Source organism: Pyxicephalus adspersus, chromosome 9 (assembly GCF_032062135.1).
Source record: "Pyxicephalus adspersus chromosome 9, UCB_Pads_2.0, whole genome shotgun sequence".
NCBI lineage: Eukaryota > Metazoa > Chordata > Amphibia > Anura > Pyxicephalidae > Pyxicephalus > Pyxicephalus adspersus.
In genome coordinates this window covers 30,984,312-31,004,995 of record NC_092866.1, presented here as the reverse complement: position 1 = coordinate 31,004,995, position 20,684 = coordinate 30,984,312, and the positions used below count along the sequence as shown (strand labels likewise).

At 41.3% G+C, this 20,684-nt stretch overlaps 1 protein-coding gene across 3 annotated transcripts in view; it reads left to right on the top strand.

Annotated features, from left to right (window-relative positions):
- The window catches only part of DUS2 (dihydrouridine synthase 2), a 284,746-nt gene that overhangs the window by 23,993 nt on the left and 240,069 nt on the right, over window positions 1-20,684 (top strand). For all 3 annotated transcript variants that reach the window (XM_072423086.1, XM_072423085.1, XM_072423084.1), the window contains exon 2: window positions 18,611-18,745. In XM_072423086.1, coding sequence (XP_072279187.1) covers window positions 18,635-18,745 — 111 coding nt within the window. In that variant the 5' untranslated portion in view covers window positions 18,611-18,634. The remainder of the gene's footprint in view (window positions 1-18,610; window positions 18,746-20,684) is intronic.

Genomic DNA, 20,684 nt, shown 5'->3' with positions numbered 1-20,684 from the left:
TTATATAAAATCATAAAGGCCACATTAACACCCAAAGAGTTTAATTTTGGACTCATTTGATCAGACCTTGAAACTCCTGCTTTTCTGAACCTCTCTTCTTTTCTTTTTCTTCTAAAATAATCCTAATTTTTTGAAATGTGGCTTTTTGTTGCAAATGACTTGATTGTTTAAATAATTTGGGACCAATACCTTGATTCAGTTGATATTTGCACTGATGTTTTTGTTTTCCATGCCTTTTTACACCTCGTTTTCTTCATGTGTTCAATACTCCTTCCTGTGCCATTCCACTTTGTTGCACATAACTTAATTTATGGACTTATTTATTTTGATTGCTTTGTATGTGTGATTTACTTGGGTTGTTTTTGCCATCTGGTGTAAATTTCTTTTCTAAAGCTCCATTAGAATATATATTTTTTGGACTGCCCCTCTGATTTAAGGTTTTTGACTGAAGGTCAATCAATTTCTGTCACAAGTTGCACACCTTCATTTCTCCCTGTATTTGTCAACTCATCTGTTAATTTTACCTTTTCCCCATAAATCTGCAGTCATTCAAAAATAAAACGCCTATGATTTGCCTGCCTTTCGTATTTTCACAGGCTCATATTGGAAATATTGTGCTTCCCCATCACTCAGGGTGCTTCAAAAAATTTTGTATTCGTAGGCACAATTGTTTCAAGGGAAACATAAAGCATACCTAAACTTAGAATTTTCACTTTACATAAAGGGGTAGTGCAAAACACTTTTTTTTTAAAGGTGCAGCACCGCCCCCTAATTCTTGATCGCCTAGGTGATCGAGAATGAATGGGAGCGCAAAGCCTCCTGGGATACCTACGTCACGCATCCCTGGAGGCCCTTGGGTGCTTCTTCTGCGCATGCCAGAGCATCTCCAGAAAAAAATTGCTGATCCCACGTATGCACAGTGAGATTGGCAAGTTTTTTTCCCCATCTATGTCACCTGATCCCGCGTCTGGTTTGGGTAACGTAGTAACAAGAAACTGTAAGAAGAGGAGAATATGGTGGCGTGCCGGCCCAAAGACGGGTGCCGGGACAACAGGGGACCTGATGGAAGAGACCTCTGGACTGATCGACAGTCCTGCTGGATTGAAGGTTAGTGTATTTTTTTTGTTTTGGGGGACTTTTGAGTTAAGTTCGTTAAGTAATGCACTCAACTAACATGGCCTCTATGCACGCTCACCACTCAAGACTCGACTGAAGCTCATTGGGTGAAATACTGGGAGAACATGGTCTAGCCAGATGAGACCAAAATTGAACTCTTTGGATGTCATTGCACACACCATGCTAGGAGGGGAAATAGCACTCCACATCACCCAAAAAACACCATACCAACCATGAAGTTTGGTGGGGACTTTATGGTGTGGGGCATATGGTACTGGCAAACTTCATATGTAATAGAAAAAAGGACAAATAGAGAAATGTACTGGGTCATTCTTGATAAGAATCTACTGCCATCTACTGGGATGCTGAAGATAAAACAAGGGTGAACATTTCAGAGGGACAATGATCCCAAACACACAGCCAATGAAACTCTCAATTGCTTTCAGAGTAGGAAAATACAGCTGCTAGAATGTCCCAGTCTTGACTTGAATCCAACTAAAAATCCATGGAAGGAAATGAAGATCCGTGTTCATAGAAGAGCCCACCGGCACCTTCTAGATTTTGAGACTGTGTGGTAGAATGGTCTGAAATCGCACCCGAGCAGTGTATGCAATTACTTTCTTCATACCAAGTCCTTTTTTTTTTTTTTCTAAGCATTTTATACATTTTAGTAAACGTTAAATATTTATTCTTTGTGCCATTCCACTTTATTGCAAATAACCTAATTTGTAGATTTATTTTTATTTGTATGTGTGGATTACTTGGGTTGATACCAAATATTTGGTATAAATTTCATGTAATTCAAAATTTTTGATTGCCACATGGTGGGGAGTTTCCATTTAACAGTCACATTATGATTTTGGTTTGATTAGGTATGTAATGTGTATATGAATATATGCACTTACACCCATTTCTGTAAAGGTGCCGCTCCGTCGTTCTCCCCCTCCCCTCTCCATAGAGCAGGACCGTGCTGTTATGTACAGCACTCGTTCATGCATCGTTCAGTCCTAAGTCACTGGAAAGGACAATTTATGCATGTGTGTACCCAGCCTTTTGGTAGGCTGTGGCCACGTGGGATGCTGAGTTGTCGGAACAAATAAATCCCAAAGGGGGGAAATCCAGAAGAAGATGGTAGAAGTATGCTTTGTGTTCCAAATCTGTGTGGCTGCTCGGATCAAGTTGGACATAAGTTGGGATATATCGGGAGGATCATCGTGACATCGTTATGTCGGAGGGGGGCTGGTTAATGATGTATGGGGGGGATGTGGTGTTGCTATGGCAACCAGCAATGCTATTGACTGGTCCAGGGCCAAGCCGTCGCTGTGACAACCAGTCACACTGAATATAGCTTACTGAATAACGCAATACTTCCTCCTCCTAGATAAGGAGGGGTTATTGCCTATGCTCCACATGAAAATGGCCTAGGGCTAAACTAAACAATATAGAAACAATATGGGGCTCTTAACGAGGTCACTAATTTACCTACAGGATAAATGTCAAATGTATTGTTACAAAACCACAAATGTTGTTACGTAAATGTATAAGTCTAATACAGTGTTATTCCTAGAACTTTATTCAGCCTGGTGGTCAAAAAATGCTTTTAGTTGTTTATGCCATAGGTATCCAGTAACCCCTAATATTGTGTTGGTGTTCTACCTGCCCCCTATATCTTGTTACATTTTTCTTTCTTTTGCCTTATCCCTAATATGTCTCCATTTACTTTACTCCCATGTAATATAATGAATGCAGTGTAACAAGGTAGGCTTAGTTCACATTAGCAGTAAAAAACTTTGCTATTAGGGTACTTCCAGGTGAGGAGTCTAGAAGCTGGCAGCTCTTCATGTCAGCACCGTTACAGACTGGCGATTACACTCACTGCAGCGTGACCTACTTACCTGCAGCGGTTCTAAGACTCCCGAACAAGCAGCAGAACAGCTGGGATCTCCTGTGACCACTCTAATCTGAGCACAGAAACGCCGGGGAGCGTCCTGCTCTTGGGACTCCTAATTCCTATAGTACAGTGGGCAGCCATCTTGTCCACGTGGCGCCCATGGGACTGCATCCCCAACACACAACCCCAGCCCTGGGGCTGGAAGGACAGTCCCGCACCATCCTTGTCATAAAGAGGAGACACCGCTACCAACTCTTTGGTAAAAGGGTGATAGACCCATTCATCAATCCAGGGACAAATTATTTAGGAGGAAAGGCTTTGCATCTGCTTCCCTTGATCATCTCATCCACTGGGACTTGGAAAACCGTAAGGCCATTCAAGTTGTCTCTGGAACTCTGCCAGCTTATAAACACAGCACCTTATAAGTACAAAATCACTCTTGGGGGATAAATGATTCCACAGATTGGAGACCCCCCTGCTCCATAAGGATCACTCTGCTGGCTTTCCCCGGGACTCCTTACTAAACCTCTTCTTTAGCACCATACCTCACTGCTGCTTACTCCTATTCGGTCAGTACACTCCGGAGCCTGCTAGGTATCTTAGTAAGCCTCCTGAGCTCTGCACATTGGGCCTCAGTGAATATCCATTGGAACTCACACACCTCTGCATAACTATCTACAGTTTTCATACAGGCCTCACCTACCGCAAGGATGCCTTAACCTTCCCTACAGGCCGGGCTCATTGATGTGCAATCATATGTGTACACCAGGAGGTATGCTTCAGCAACTGATTATGTATAATTATACCCTGCTACCTACTGCATAGCTGTCATAGGAGAGGCAAGTCAGATTTACAAAAGCCGGTGAGGAGTTCTGACTCCTATCCCGTCACTCCACATTTACAACTGCTCTCTCCATTGCTGTGGGGACCTCACACTACTCGTGGTACTCTCTGTCCAACTTACTGTTATTGCACTTGCACGCACCTACTCAGTAAATGTGGGCAAAGGAAAACCTCCAGGCCACTCCTCCCAAAAACTGGGGAATGTCAATTTTTTTTGCCAAGAACTGCCCCTCTACTTTAACTGGTGAGGTTCCCACCACTAGGTATTCCTCTACACAGGCGCTGCATATAGAACATGATTTTGCATCATCCGAGACCCAGGAAAAGACACACGTTCTCCTCCCAACCCCTCACAACTCTGCGCATATTCCAGAGACAGCTGGAATCGAAATAGAACACCTCAAGTCCATACCAACCAAGTCTGATTTTGATTCCTAAGTATTTAGGACTCTTTTCGCTCAGAAATGCCTACTCTTGAAAAGATCTATGCTCTCGTATAGAAGAGGTTGAGCAAGTAACTGAAGTCCTTTAAAGCCATGTGTAACAACACGTGCACACTTTAAATGAGCATGCAGCTCCAGTATCAACAAGATGACCTCAAAAACTGTAGTTGACAAAATAACATAAGGATCCGGAGTTACCCAGAGTCCATTGAACAAAAGGACTTACATGCCGCTGCTACTTTTAATATTCAATGACCTCCTTAGCAAACCTAAAGATCACTTTATAGAAATTGATTGGATTCACAGGACTCTTGGCCCCAAAAAATCGAGACCCCCAGCTTCCCAAGGATTTTCTGTATAATTCACTCATTCCAACTCAAAGAATCCAATATGCTAGAGGCAAGATCCCAGGACGAGTTTGTTTGTTGGCAAACCTATCTTATTTCTCTCAGATCTTTCTAATCAAACCCAGCTGTTTCAGAGTGCCCTGAGACCCCCACTCGATCTCATGAGGGACAACAATCTCAAAATTCATTGGAGATTCCCTTTTCAGTTGATCGCCCACAGAGGGAACAAATCTGTGACTCTTGACACTTGGGGACCTCGCCTCGTTTCTTGGAACTTTTGAACTCCCTCAGGTCCAGCTTCCTGACTGGCCGCAACACACCAAGATTTTGACTCCTTCACCGGCATCAGAATGGCAACCGGCCAAGAAGAGACAATCTCTGGGATCCCCCCCACCGGTCTACCCAAGACCCGACCTGAGACGCAGGTGGACACCCGGTGACCCAGGCTTCTCCTGTCTCCCAAGGACTGGTAGCTATGTTAACGCAATATGTACTGCTGTGATTTGATTTACTTGCTGATTTCTGTTTTAAAAATTTGTTTTCAGGCTTACTGAATACACTGTGCCAATGTGCCTAGGCTTATATTGTTGGTTGTGAATGTTTACTATTTTATACCTCAAGTTTTTAGTTTTCTTCTTTCAAGTTTATGATAGTACGAAGGGGTGCTGAGAGGTTCCTGGCTTTGTCCCCTTCCAGATGAAATAGAAAAATGAGTGTGGGGGCATACGGCAGCCTAATATCTTATGTATGTAACTTTTTTTTTTTTTTTTGTGAGAAGCTGTGATGGCAGAGGCACAAGCAAGTTTCACTTCGTCGGAGTTACGGGCCGTCATGAACTTTTTTTTTTTTTTTTTTTCCAAGGAAAGTCATCAAAGGACATTCACACTGAGATGTCAAAAAAACAGTGGGAGGCGGTGTCCTTCCTACAGCAGTGTCAAAACGTGGATATCTTGTTTCAAGACTGGGCATTTCACTGTTGAAGATGAGCCCCGCAGTGAGCGCTGCTGGCCATTTATGTATTATTGAGGACCACCGATTATCAGCAAAAAAGATAGCTCAGATACTTGACATCTCATGGGAGCGTGTTGGGTTTATCACCACTATCCTAGGCATGCGCAAGCTTTCAGCGAAGTGGGTGCCAAAATGTTTGAACAGTGATCAGAAGAAGGAACGAGTTCAAACATCGAAAGCCGTTTTGGCATATTTTGAAGCTGCACAGGACTTTTTGGCTAGGTTAGTGACTGAGGATGAAAAAAAAAAAAATCTGTTTTCTAGGACAAAGACGGTATTCTGTTGGTAGACTACCTACCTCAGGGCTCTAATATCACCGGACAGTATTATGCTAACCTCCTGGACCAGCTGAAGGAGGCAATTAAGGCAAAACTCTGGGGTAAGTTGACAAAAGGGATCCTTTTTTGCAGGACAATGCACCTGCGCACACCTCCAATGTTGTGGCTGCCAAATTAAACACCCTGGGTTTCCAATTGGTCCACCATCCCCCCCTACTCACCTGGCCTGGCCCCTTCAGACTATTATCTGTTCCCGAATTTAAAGAAGCACCTGAAGGAGCAATGTTTTAAAGTCATTTCGGATGTCAAAAATGCTGGTTTGCGGCCCAACCAAAGAGCTATATTTTTGAATGGTCTAAAAACGCTGCAACTACGCTGTACCAAGTGCATCAATCTCAGGGAGGAATATGTTAAATGAATGTGTTTAATTCATAACTCTGGCTCTCTTCTTTCTGGACAAAGCCAGGAACTTCTTAGCGCCCCCTCGTACATGACATTTGCCTATACGCCTCTCCCACATATATATCATATACCGTATTTTTTGCCGTATAAGACGCACTTTTTCTTCCCCAAAACTGGGGGGAAAGTTGGTGCGTCCTATACGACAAATGTGTTATAAAATAGTTAAAAAAAAGATACGCACCCGATACCCGATCCTGCGTGTGTCTCCTCTCCTCTCTGGCAGCAGCGTGTTTCCTCCTGGCTGCAGTGCAGAGCGAAAGAAGCCGGCACAGCGCCCCCTGCTGTTCCCTGTCCTAACTGCCGTACAGTGGAAAAAAAGCACAGAGTGATCAGAAGGGGAATTTGAATGACACAGAGTGATCAGAAGGGGAATTTGAATGACACAGAGTGATCAGAAGGGGAATATCAATGACACAGAGTGATCAGAAGGGGAATTTGAATGACACAGAGTGATCAGAAGGGGAATTTGAATGACACAGAGTGATCAGAAGGGGAATTTGAATGGCACATGAGTGATCAGAAGGGGAATTTGAATGACACAGAGTGATCAGAAGGGGAATTTGACGGGCACATGAGTGATCAGAAAGGGAATTTGAATGGCACATGAGTGATCAGAAGGGGAATAATCTTTCTAACTTGCTAACTAAACGTGAGCATGCTCAAAATTATCTCTTATTATGTTAAGGGGCTAAACACCCCTGAAAAATGCTGTCCTACTAACGGAGCTACACAGACAACAGGCCCAGGTAGCCTTCATACAGGAGACCCACTTTCTCCACGATTCCATTCCAAAACTTTTGAACCACAAATTCCCCTTGGCTTACCACAACTGCTCTCCCAATTCTAACACGTGTCAGTTTTTCAAACAAAATACCATTGCATATTGGGGCAGGGTGAAGACTGTAGGGAGGGGAATGGAGGGGGTATAGGAGAAAAATAGGGGACGAAAGTAATGCCAAAAAATTGGTTACAAAACTGAACGTAAACCGAAAATTCAATTGAACATTACTGACATAAGAAGCCTCAGTAAAGTGTTACCATTTTAATTTCAGCCTCACTCAGTTGGGAATTGAAAGAGATGGTCTGTTGCCCAGAAGGCAGATTTGTTTGTTATGGGGGTTATGGAAGGAAATCTTATCACATTTGCTGTGGTCTACCTCCCCAACACCGGACAGGCGTCCTGACTTTGTTCTCTGCTAGATACTCTAGATAATTTTAAAGAGTCCTGATCCAGAACTAAACTCATCCCACTGATCTGGCAAACTCTCACCGCATACTTGCAAACAAGCTTACAGATCCCTAGCCCAAACTCAGCTCAACAACAGTTAATGGATGTTTGGAGACTATTCAATCCCGCCGGACGGTAGTATACGCTCTGTTCCACGTTCATAGTCCAGAATAGACCATTTCTGGCTGCCTCACTCTGAATTACACAGGGTACGCCATTGTTCTATTGAATCAATCACCTGCTCCGATCCTATTATCCATTGAGTTATCTCACTTAACCCCTAAGTCATGGAACTAGGGGCTGAATGAGTCTCTTCTCCAGGAAGCAACGGTTACTGCTGAGGTCTCGACAGAACTGAAGTACTTCTTCCAGACCAACAACACCCCTGACAGTAATCCCTTATTGGTTTGGGGGACTCGCAAAGCGGTAGTTGAAGGCATATATAATAAACATGGAGCAAGAATTAAAAAGGCACGTGAGCAGGAGATTGGGAAACTCCTGACATGTATAGGTACTCTAGAAACCACCCACAAAGCCTCCAGGGACTTGGATAAGGGCAAAGAAATGCAGGCCTTATGTGAACAATTGGCGCGGTTATACAGGTTTAAAACCAAGGTGTCTTTTAATAAATACAGCAGAGCCTTTTAATGATCTCGGCAACAAGAGCAGCCGAATGTTGGCAAACGCTTTTCATGAACAAAAGGCCCATTCCTTTGTCCCTTTTGTTTCTGAAAGAGATTGTCTTAAACTCTTTCGTACTGATGACATTGCGCACTCCTTCCCTAACTTTCATGTTGGTCTCTACAATGTCACGGGCTCCTACATACCTTCCCAAAACACGGACGGATTGGAAACCATCAAAAGATATCTAACCAACTTATGAATGCCAACCATTCCTACGGACACTAGGGAGACACTAGAGGCCCCAACTACTGCAGAAGAGCTCCAGAATGGTATTAAAAGCACTTCCATGGGTAAAACACCCGGCCCCGAGGGACTACAAAATTTTCCACGACTCCCTGAACTCACTTTTTATTACAGCATACAACTCCATAACAGAGGGCTCCGGTTTCTCCCTGGACTCCCTGCGGGCTACCATTACGGTCATCCCCAAAGAAGGTAAAGACCCCTTGCGCCAGCTATCTATTTCTTTGCTGAACCAAGACTTGAAACTGTTCACAAAGAGCCTGGAATCAAGATTGCTCAGAGTAGTAGATGGATTTGTCCCTTATGACCAAACTGATTTTATGCCCAGCAGGGAGGCTGGGGACAACACTACGAGAGTGCTTAATTGGATTCATCACGCTCAGACTAAAAGGATACCACTCATGTTACTGTCCACCAACACAGAGAAGGCCTTTGAACATTTTGGGTGGCAGTTTATGGGCCAAACACTTCTACACATCAGATTTGGGCCCCAACATGGTGTCATGGATTCGAGCCATGTACTCGTGCCCTGCTGTCCCCTTATGGGTGAATGGGATAAACTCTACTTCCTTCCAGATCTCAAATTGCAAGCGCCAGGGCTGCCACGGTCGCCACTGATTTTCATTTTAACCCTTGTACTCCTACTCCGCACAATTAGGGCCTCGCAGAACATAGAGGGGTTAATGGTTGGTTCCCACGACCCAAAAAATTGCGGCATATGCTGACTATTTCCTGTTTGCAATCTCAAATCGCATCACCTTGCTCCCCAATTTGCTTAGTGCCCCAGAAGAGTACTGTTCCTTATCAAATTTTAAGATGTTTCTTAGTCAGATGCCCTCAACATCTCCCTCTTCAGCTCACAATCTGACCACCTTAAGCGTTCATTCGCCATTAGCTGGGAGCCTCACTCACTTCAATATTTGGGAATCAAAATAACCCGGAACCTGTCCCTGTTCTCCAATACCTATTTACCCCTTTTCAACTCCCTCCAAAAAGACCTTCACAAGGGGGACCAGAAAGCCTTTCCCTGGATGGGACGTATCCATATAATAAAAATGAATGTCCTCCCCAGGTTCTTATATATATTTCAAACTCTTTCCATTAAGGTAACTAGCTTGTTCTTTACTATCCTCTCTGCTAAAATATTTAGCTTCATCTGGCTCAATAAAACCCCCAGAATCAGTAGATCGCAACTGTAAGGCCAAAGCTGGAGGGGGGGGGGGGGGGGGGGGGGGGGGAGTGCCCAATTTTTTTCAATATTATATAACAGCTCACTTAGCCACAATTGTGGATTGGTGTCCCAATGGCAGGTCCAAACAATGAGTGATGTTAGAACAATGCTTCTCCCCCTCCCTTTGTGTTCTTTACCATGGCTGCAGGTCTCCGCTGCTCCTAACTTAAAGCACACCCCACACTGGGATACACTTTGGAACTATGCTCTTGATACCTCCATAAACTAGGCCTTTCGCCTTCTCTATCCCCGCTATTTCCCATTCTTGGAAACTCAGCTTTTCCACTGGGATTGGAGGACCACATTTTCGCTAAGTTGCACACAAGGGGGATTTCTACAGCATCTAATTTCCTTACCTCACCGAAGTGAGTTGGGAGAGCAGAGCTGACTTCAGCGTCTCAGAATTTTGGATTGGATTATTGGAGGGCAGCACAGCTCTCCCACTATCTCGGATCCCTAGCACCTCTGGAACTATTTGACAGACCTATTACTCCGCTTTAGTGGCTGTGCGTGGGTAAAGGGTGTATCCATCATGCCTTATCTACACTAAATACCCTTTTACAAGATTCCCACCCACCAGCTTTCCCATCCTACTTTTCGGAATAGGAAAAGGATTTGGGGATCTTTTTGACAGAGGACCAGAAACTAAAAATCCTGAAATGGACCCTTAAAGTAATCATAAGCAAAAGATTTCAGGAATCCAACTTCAAAATTCTCCACCGATGGTACCTCACCCAGAGAAACTTCACAAACGTATACTGGAGGTATCGGATCGATTGGATCCTTCCTACATACATTTTGGGACTGCCCCGCTTTTCAACCTTTCTGGTCCTCGGTCAAAGACATTGCCTAACAGATTGTAAGATTCCGGAAGGGCCCCCTTCTACCTTCTACAAATCAACCATTTCTCTCCTGCCTAGTTTATAATTTCTAAAAGATATTACACAGATATTTTAAGGCCATCTCCTAAAGATAAATTTATGTTGGAAGTCTTATATAATTAACATACTCCCTTTTTTTGGCAAGGGTTGATATGTTTCCATATGCGGAAAAAATGAAACTGTATTGCAAAATTTAAATGAGTAGTTGGTAAGGAGGATTTCTGTCTAGCTGTATCCTATGGATATATAAGGGGAAGTATTGAGTCTAATATGTATCCATTGGAATTACCTTCTACAATGGAGAAGATAGGTACTCACATTAACCGTTGGTGATATGTAGGGACAGCAGGATGTCTGCAGCCTGCCGCAACTGACACTGCAGACAGTCCGCCTTTTAAAATGGTTAAAACTGCTTCTAATAAAGGTATTGCACAGGCGTTCCGAATTGCACATGTTCTATTTGGATTTTAAAGCCAGATGTATTACTGGCTTCTGCCCTTATACTCATGTACATATTTGTGCGCATGCATGAGGATTCTCGCATGTGCAGAGAGATCTTTGAAGCTAGGTTGGATAATGGTTTGCCTCCTTGCATCCATTTACCATAGAGTTGACCTTGTGTGCGCGGTAGTTGGAGGAGGGTCACGTTGGTATGGGTGCCTCCCAGATCCTCCTATGGGTGTTAGATTTATTTTTGTTCGTCTCCCTCGAGCGCTCTCACCTGATTGACATAGGAGATGGGGATCCCCCCTCGGTTTGTGACATGCTTCTAGGTACAGCTGTGCAGTCATGGCTAAGGTGCCAAGTTTAGTGGGCACCCTTGTCCCTCGTAGGGCGCTGCATGGGGGGGGGGGGGGGGCTGTAGAGAAGGGTTAAAAAAAAGAATCATTGTCAAAGTAGTAAAATGTTGACATGTAAAAGAACTACTTAATCAGTGATTGAATACTGGGTGTTAACACATGAATTCAATGAAAAGATGTCCTTAACATTTTTTTCATATTTTGTGTTGCCCTTTGTAAATAGGAGACTTTGTGTATTAACTTGGTTCCATAAGTGGTTACATCATATAAGAGACAATATATATTAAATTGGTTCAATGAATAGTTACATCATATAGCATAGCATACATAAAACATTGTTGTACACATAGTGGAGATTAATTCCAATGTAAGGTATCATAATTTCATTACAATACAATGTAATAGGGGGAAAATAATGTTGCAGGACGTTTCATTAAGTGAAATGTAGTAAGATATACATGCAATACCTTGCATGGAGTTAGCATTCTCCCTGTTATGTATAAAGCTTGTCACAAACAAATTACTACAGTAATTTAAAACCCATATTGATATCAGGATATATTATGTAACATTATAAACACATACAAATTTCACCTATATCAATTTCATAAGATATAGTATGTAGCATTATTGGATACATATAGGTATTACAATAAATCCAGTACCAGGAAGGAGTGGATGTGGATACATTGTATTAGTGTGATGTTACAGAATGAATAAATGTTTAAAGAGTTGAGAAGATGACACAAAAGCATTCCTATCTCTTTGGAGCTTGGTGATCTACCCTGAATAGTCCCAGACTCGATAAAAAGGGTTCTTACTGTATCCTACGTTATAGGAAGGATTTAAGACATCATGTCATTGAGGCCAGGGGGTACTAGGGCATTGAGTGAAAATATCTACTTTGTTTCAGTTTTTTGTAGGATCTTGTCTGTCACCTCTGGGGTTCAAGGAGATTTTTTCTAATGCCGTAAAGGATATAACTGTACTATCAAAATTATGTTTAGTGCCCACATAACTAATAGGCGTAATTATTTTCCCGGTATTTATGCAATATACAAATCCGTATATCCTTTCAGAATGCTCTCAGTTTTTCCAACAAAAGTAACCACATTTGCATGTAATGAGATAAACTACTCCAGTTGTGGAGCAGCCTACGTGATGTTGTATTTTGTGTATTTGTTCAGAAGTATAAGTATTTTTTGTTTGTTTAGCCAGGGGCATTGCGAACATTTTACACCCCTAAATGTCCTTGGGGTTTGTTCCTCGGTTATACTACATGGGTTGACAGGATAATCACGATAAACCAAGGAATCCTTGAGAGGGGGATTTTCTGTAAGAAAATTCTAGGATGTTGGTAATGAATTAGAAGTTTTAGAATCTGATAATAGAATTTCCAATGTTTGGGTAGTATATTCTCTACTTCTTTATGTTGGTTACTGAAAGTTTTGATGATCCTTGTTCAAGGTTTGGATTTCTGTTGTGAGATTAAGGTTTGACAATCAAAGGTTTTAACTTTTTGATATGCCCTTTTAAAGAGTTTTTTGCTATAACACCTTTGCAGGAGTCTTTCCTGAAGGGCTTTTGCTTCTGTTTTGAAATCCTTAGGGTCAGTACAGGTGGGTCTAAGCCGGAGGTACTGACTAAAAGGGATATTCCTTTTGAGGGGTCATGCAAAATTGTATTGCCAGTAGTTTCTTTTCTGAATAGAGGTGGTGTTGATGTTGCCACCAGCTGTGGTATGAATTGTGGAAATTTATCTGTAGTTAAGGGATGTTTCAGGCTTTCATACTTCCATGTCCCGATATAGGGCTGGTATGGTAGAAGTTTGGGGTTAAAGAACATTTTGATTTCCAGTCGCCTAAATAGATGTTTGCATAGGAAGGTGGACATCTTATGCACATCGCAACTCCCTGGGTTTGAAGGTAGTATTTGTACTTTAAAGGTAAAGATTTTTTTGTGAGGATATATTCAAAGAGGGAATTACAAGTTTGTTGAACTGGAGGTTTTGAGGATAGAATTATCCCAGAATAGACAGAAATCCTCTTTACCAACTATTCCTAATTTTAATTTTGCAAATTGTTTTTTTTTTCCCCACACATGGAAACATATCCACCCTTGTAAGAAAAATGAGTATTTGTTAATTAAAGACTTCTAACATTTCTTTAGAAGATGGCCTTAATATAGCTTTGTGTATTATCTTTTAGAAATTACAAACTGGTCAATAGGAACACACCAGATTGGCCAATATTAGAAATAACAACGCAACCCTATGAATGATATAAGTACGTTATACATACATCTGCGTATTAGATACGGGTATACTGGTTATATACTAGTGTAGATGTATTATATAGATATTTACCAAAAAAAAAAAAATTGTTTTACAGATTTGTATGTATATTTGTATATACTACAGTCAGATTGGAATCAATTGGAGTAGATGCATCATAATCCCACATTATATCCTGATTACAAACACACAATACTTACACGAAAACAGAAAAACCTTTATTTTCTTAAACCTTTCTTACCTTTTGAACCAGTTTTTACACATCCATGGATATATGAAATTATTAGTTATACCATCACACTACAAGCTATTATATTTTATAATGTATTGAAGCTAAAGTAGTTCATATCATGATTAAGAACTGATTTCTGTATGTTTAAAGTATTATTAGTGTGAATCCCCATATCTTCTGAGGAAGCCTGCGTAACGTGTCTGGAAAGAAGATGGAGCTTCACTATACGATAACAGCGTATGACAACTTTGTAGGGTGAAAGGATAGACAGGCTTTTGGAGGGAAAAATAGAAGTAAATATTATTATTTTAATAATTTTATAGTATACTATACTTTAGACAAATCAAATTGATGGTGACACAAAAAAATATTTATATGCGATTACTTATATACAATTTACAGATTTCAAGTATAATCTTAACATAGGTTTCAATGAGGTCTCACGTACCCGACGCGTTTCACCCTTAGGCTTCCTGAGGGAGAATGGAGATTGGAGAACAGCTTGAAAAATGAAGTTATATATTACAGTAATCGTAGTAATAGAGTAGATAAAAGCATCTGCAGGGTTTTCAAGCCAACTTATTCCAATCAGGGGAAGGGAGGTTATGTATGATAGCAATATAATGCTCTTAGCAACCCAGAACAGAATATGTATGTAGAGTAGGATAGGACACTTAAGAAAATTACATTCCTGGGTGTTCTTATCTTAGATCAGCAATTATGGAATAGATATTGAAGGTATGCTGATTTAAATAAACACATCGAGGTCAGGAAAGTATGTATCAATTCAAATCAATGGACTCTAAAGAGTGTTAAGTAGATGAAAATTTTCTAAGGAAGTTGCAAAGCACCATATAACTTCCCAAAAAGATGGTTACTTGGTGGAGATGGTTGAGCTCATGAGAGTTTGTCAGTGATGGTTGTGGAAGTAAAGTTGTCGAGGCCCCGGCGTAGATAAGCGTGTTATTTTGCTATCATACATAACCCGCCTTCCCCTAATTGGAATAAGTTGGCTTGGAAACCCTGCAGATGCTTTTTATCTACTTTCTATTACTGTAATATATAACTTCAGTTTTCAAGCTGTTCTCCAATTTCCATTCTCCCCTGAGGAAACCTAGGGGCAAAATGCGTCGGGTACTTTTTTTTTTTGTGTCTCAACCTGTTTGATCTGTCTAAAGTATATAAGTATACTATACATTATTAAAATAATATTTACTTCTAATTTTGCCTCCAAAAGTCTGTCTGTCCTTTCACCCTACAAAATTACTATATAACCAAGGCTTGGCAATTTTAGAATACCACTAAGTACAAAAGATAGGAACACCTCTTGTTACCCACCCCTTTATCTACAACAGTGTATGACATTTGAAATTGGGCCATAAGTTGTGTTTGAAATGAGCCTTGACAACCTTTGTGTAGTTCTAAAAAATTCTTTGTATGTAATTAATTGTATATAAATCCAAAAAAATGTATGTTTTTATCTGCATCGATATTAGCCACAAAAGCCTTTCCTTTTTTTTTCTCTCATCTTCATTGTATTATATTTAAAAAAACAAAACAAAAAACACCTTGTGAAATGATAGTGAGTGATAGTTGCATGTGTAAAGGCAGCTTGTCATATTCTGCAGTCTAACCGCTCGCTGTGCTCAAACCTTCATAATCTCCCAAACTGTTGGTTGTAATGAATTTAAGGGTATGAGGGTATACACAATTTCTAGATATGGGGGTCACAACTTTAAAAACTTATGAAAATGTAACATTGGGTTTCTGTTTCAAAAGCAAGTGCGTCTAGTAGCCCAAAATTGAAAATGCAAATTGGGGACCCCCAGGGCCACTTACAAACCATGGACCATTGAGGTGGGACACCAAAATTTACACCTACGTTTCATAAAACTATAACTGGCATAATTTGCTTCCATGTTTGATGCTCTAATTTGAACTCCAATATTTCTGGAATAGGGAAGTGTAGGAAACAGAAAATGTGGGGGTCATTTGTAAAAACCCTCGCTAAATTTTCATTAGCATGGCATCATTAAAGCATAAAAACTCTACCTATTAAAATGAGCTGCCCTGTTCCGCATAAGCGTCCACTTCTCTATCTTGAACCTTAATTTCTCTAGAATGGAGAGGTGAAGGTAAACCAAAATATAGGTGCAAGTGGGGGATACTTGTGGCTAACATCTCCCAAACTTTCATCCCAATGGCATCATTACAACATAAAAAAATCTACCCATAAAAATGCAACTCCCTGTTAAACATGACTGGGGTTTAGGTACTGGAAGAGTACAATTTGGTTTGGATGGGCAGGATTTTTTATGTTCTAATGATAACATAGTGATGATTTTTTATGGGATGTTAGCCACAAATGTTCCCCACTTGCACCTACATTTTGAGCATTTTACACCACTTACTTCCAATTCCAGAGAGGATTTAGGTGTTAAAAGTTGGCAGCAATGTGTAACAGGGCAGTGTGTTTTGATGGGTGGAATTTTTAATGTTCTAATGATATAGTAATGAAATTTTAGGGAGTGTTAGCCAAAGGTGTTACCCCACTTTCGTACACGCCACCATTCTAGAGAAATTGGGATTGAAATAAAAACAGACAGGGTTGCATAGTATGACAGTTTTATGAAAGGTAGGTTTGAATTTGTGGAACCTACCCCAATGCTTCTTGCTATGTAAGTGGCCTTGGGGTCCCCAATTTGCATTTTTTTTAGGGGCTCCTAGGTGCACTTGCTTTTGAAACTGCATTCCCAATGTTGTGTTTTTAAACTTATGACTCCCATATCATAATATTCTTAAAAGCTGAGAGGGCTTACATTTTGGTCCCTAGTAACTGAGTGTCACACTTACCTATGCCTCACTAAAGCACAGGCATCTCTCCCCTGCGCATGCGGGCAGTTTTTTATCAACTCCGTCCATGCTGCTGGCCAATCAGAAAATAGCTTTTTAACCAGCCCTGGCTATTTTAGCTAGCTCTCGGACTCCATTTTGTGTTCATGCAACAAGTTGTGTCTCCATTGTGCCGAGCCCTTAGTTCATTAAACTAGTTCCTGTACACCTGCTGCTTAATTCAGTGTTTACTGTGTCCAGCTCTTGTGTTAACCCCTCGTTGTCCAGTCTGTTGGTTCCCAGCCAACTTCCCTGTGCTGTTCCTGTGTTCCTGTCTGCCTGTGGATATCCCTGCTTCTCGTGTGCCTCCTGCTGTTTCCAGTATTTCCTCCAGTGTTCCCTGTGCCCGCAGTGGCCCCTGTGTCATTGTTGTCTGACTCCTGGACCCCTGGCTATTAACCCCTGACGTATGACCTGACCTCTCTTGCTTGCTGCCTGTCTTGACCCTGGCTTTCCTTGACTATCCTCCTGCCTGGTGATTTGGTACTGTGCTTGCCCACCTTGGTGTGCCCAAGGACCGCAACCTGGCTGTAACCAGCAGCGCAACATCCTTACCATCAGAGCCTCTGGAGAAAACCTAGTTACGGCTTAGACTCTGCGCCTTGGTCCTTCTCAGGGCTCGCACCCCCTCCATAGCCCTGTGTCCCTGTGCACCCTGAAAATTTGAAATTGTTGCAACCATTGGTTTAAATGGGTTGTAAGGCTATAGAATGGCATGCAGCCTTTATTTACACACAAACACCTATCACCTGTGCTGTCTGACTTTATCCATGACCCCTCCTACCTCTAATCGCCAGCTTTAATATTATTAATGTTTCACAGCTGGGAACAAACAGCCACTCTGTACTCTGTTCAGAGAGTTACAGCTGCTAATCTTGAGATTTCACTTTTTTGCTTGAAAACTTAGATGGTTTCTATCACCTTTCAATGCTCTTGTATATGCCCGTTTCATTAAAGATTACTCTAGCCTTGTTGCTGTATTCAGTCATATAAGTCATTAACTTCTAATTGAACAGGTAAAATCTGAACAATTATGTCTAATGCATATCGTCCTATAGGGATGCTTCTGATTAAATGTTTTGGGCGGGCACTCTGAACTGAAAAAATATTGTTGACTGCTTAGGGATTTCAATATAAATATGTTTTGCAGAGTGCCTTTAAATAATAAGTACATTTTATATGATTTACCCCAGCTATGCCTGTATCTGTAGGGGGAGAGAAATATTAAAGTTGTGTGTTGTGAGAAGAAATTTCAATATGGTCAGAATAAAAGTACTCCGAGGCCAAGAGTCTTGTTCATAAAGAAATTTAGCTACCATCTCTATCTCAAAGTTGAGGAATGCAGCAATATATCGCTTCACCATCTATAGTGACTAGTGGAGTCTGGGGTAGTGGGCTATGTTTGTATGGTTAATAATCTGAAGCATAAGTATAGTGTCTCTGATGTATGAGGGAAGTCAGTTAACCTGTGGGGTGCAAGTAGTCATCAATAAATATACTAGCATTTGATGTAGGACTGTTAATACTGGAGACAATTGGTCCACCAATGATATCGGAAAGGTTCTTATTGGTTATAGGGAGGTCATAAACCGTAGGCCATACAGGTTGGATCAGTATTTTTGGAAATTTTGCCTTACAAAAAAGCTGTGTATATAATTTTCATATTATGCAATATTACTGATTGTACGAATTGTTGCTTATTTTTCAATTTTATTTATATTATTTTGTTCTCTAGGTGATCTGTACTGTTGTCAACATCATGGGCCTTTCCTTTTCCGACAAAATCATCTTGGCTCCTATGGTTCGAGTAGGAACTTTGCCAATGCGCCTCCTTGCTTTAGATTATGGTGCAGACATTGTATACTGTGAGGTAAGATAACTCGTACAAAAAACACTTACTTAAAGCATATCTAAACCCAAAAACAAAAGATTTAAAATATTGCATCTCAGTAGTCCTTGGATGTGGTGGCTGCGTTTTTGTTTTTTTTAATTTTCTATTTTAATGCTTTGATTCCCTTTATTTTCACCTGGTAATCATGTGAATAACATACTTTTTAGCTTGGGCTTTTTTATTCTTACCTATGCAGAATATCCATGTACAGAGCCTTATTTTTTTCTTTTTTATCTCCATAACATGCGTTTGGGGGGATTAGTAGTTTACAGAAAGAAGATAATCTCCTTTTTTATTTCAGTCCAGCTATCAGGAGTTGTATTTTGAGTACATTTTATATTTGATAAAACCAAAACAAATGCCACATCTAAGGTCTAGTAAACTGCAAATTTAAAATTTGCTTTTGGGTTAGATACCATTTAAATTGAGTGGAACTTTATCAGACTTTTTATTGGATAATTGTGTTTTAGTTCAGGTAAATCTTGCATTTGCCTTTAAAATTGGCATTTGGTGAACTAAAGAATAAATGAAACTTTAATTACACTACTGTGTAACTACTTTAGGGGCTTTTTTTTCAGAATACCCTGTCAAGATGCTGCAAAGATTTTTGGGAAATAAAGGTTCATGCTAGTGGCAGACACTTCATACCATCTGGAAGGGTAGCGGTAATCTAGCCCCAGGTGGAAGCTAGTTGTAAAAACATTAAATCTAAACTCTAGTCTTCCCTTTATTTTGCACGCTTGTGGATAGTCTTCTTTGATGACTACTTGAGCAGTCATCAGGGTTTGCCTTTTCTCAGCCAGTCAAGAGAGGGTTCGTGGCAGGACACTGCTCCTGAGTCCCCAGTGAATCATTGGCATGTGTTCTGAACCCATGCTGGTGTATTCAGGGGAATTAAGCTGGGGCAAGTGTTCTGCACCCACATGTGTACAGAACACTTGCCACAGCAAGTGCAATCAAGAGAGAGGTTGTGTGGGACTCCTGGCTCTGATTGCTAATAGACTTTAGACTTTTCCTCCTGACTTTTGTAGAGAGATCTTTTGTAACTCCCAACCTCTCAAAAAGTATCCGCTGTTTTTGTGGTCTAAACTTTTTTTTCTGAGTGTCACTGCTCCACAGGGCAGGGTGGTGGACCCTCTGTCACCAGCCCAGTGGGTAGATATGTGTACGGGGTGCAGAGTCAGAAGCAACAGCTTCTCTAAATGTGAGGATGTTGGGCTGCAACCTGCTCCCCAGTTGCAGCCCCTGTGTTCGCCATGGCAGGTGACTGCTGACTAGCCGGAACAAAGCGTGGTTCCAGTACAAGAGACAGACAAGCTAAAGGTCAGGGCAGGCAGCAATCAGGATTAGTAAGAGGTCAAGCCTGGGTCGTTACACAAGCAAATCAGGAAAAGACAACTTGGAACAGCGGGAACCTGGGAGCAGAACCAAAAAGAAATCCTTGTCCAGGCAACTTCCTGTTGCCAGCCACTTCCTTATAAAGGTGATGTTCTGTGATAATTAGGAGTGATGTGAGCCACAGACTCCTAACCCACCAGCAGAGGGAGTGCTGGTTATAAGACATTCTTCGGTGTTGTTCACATGCCTTCCAGCAGATGGGAGTTTTTCTGTGGAACACTCTAGTCCTCTGAAATAAAGGGGCCACAGATAGTGATATGACCTGGACCCGGAAGTGAGCAGAGACTTGGGATCCTCAAGCTGAGTTGGTGGTGACAGTAGGGGAGTGCAAGGTGATTGATCCTGAAGATGGCACAGATCCCCAGGACTTGCGAGATTTGTGACCCTGTGCTTTAGTAGAAGTCTATGCTATCTAATATGTAGGCCCTAGGCAGGTATTGGAAATAATGCCACACTGTTGCATTTCAGCATATAGAATGAATTAAAGTACAAAAGGATGACACCTTTTCTATAGTCTTGT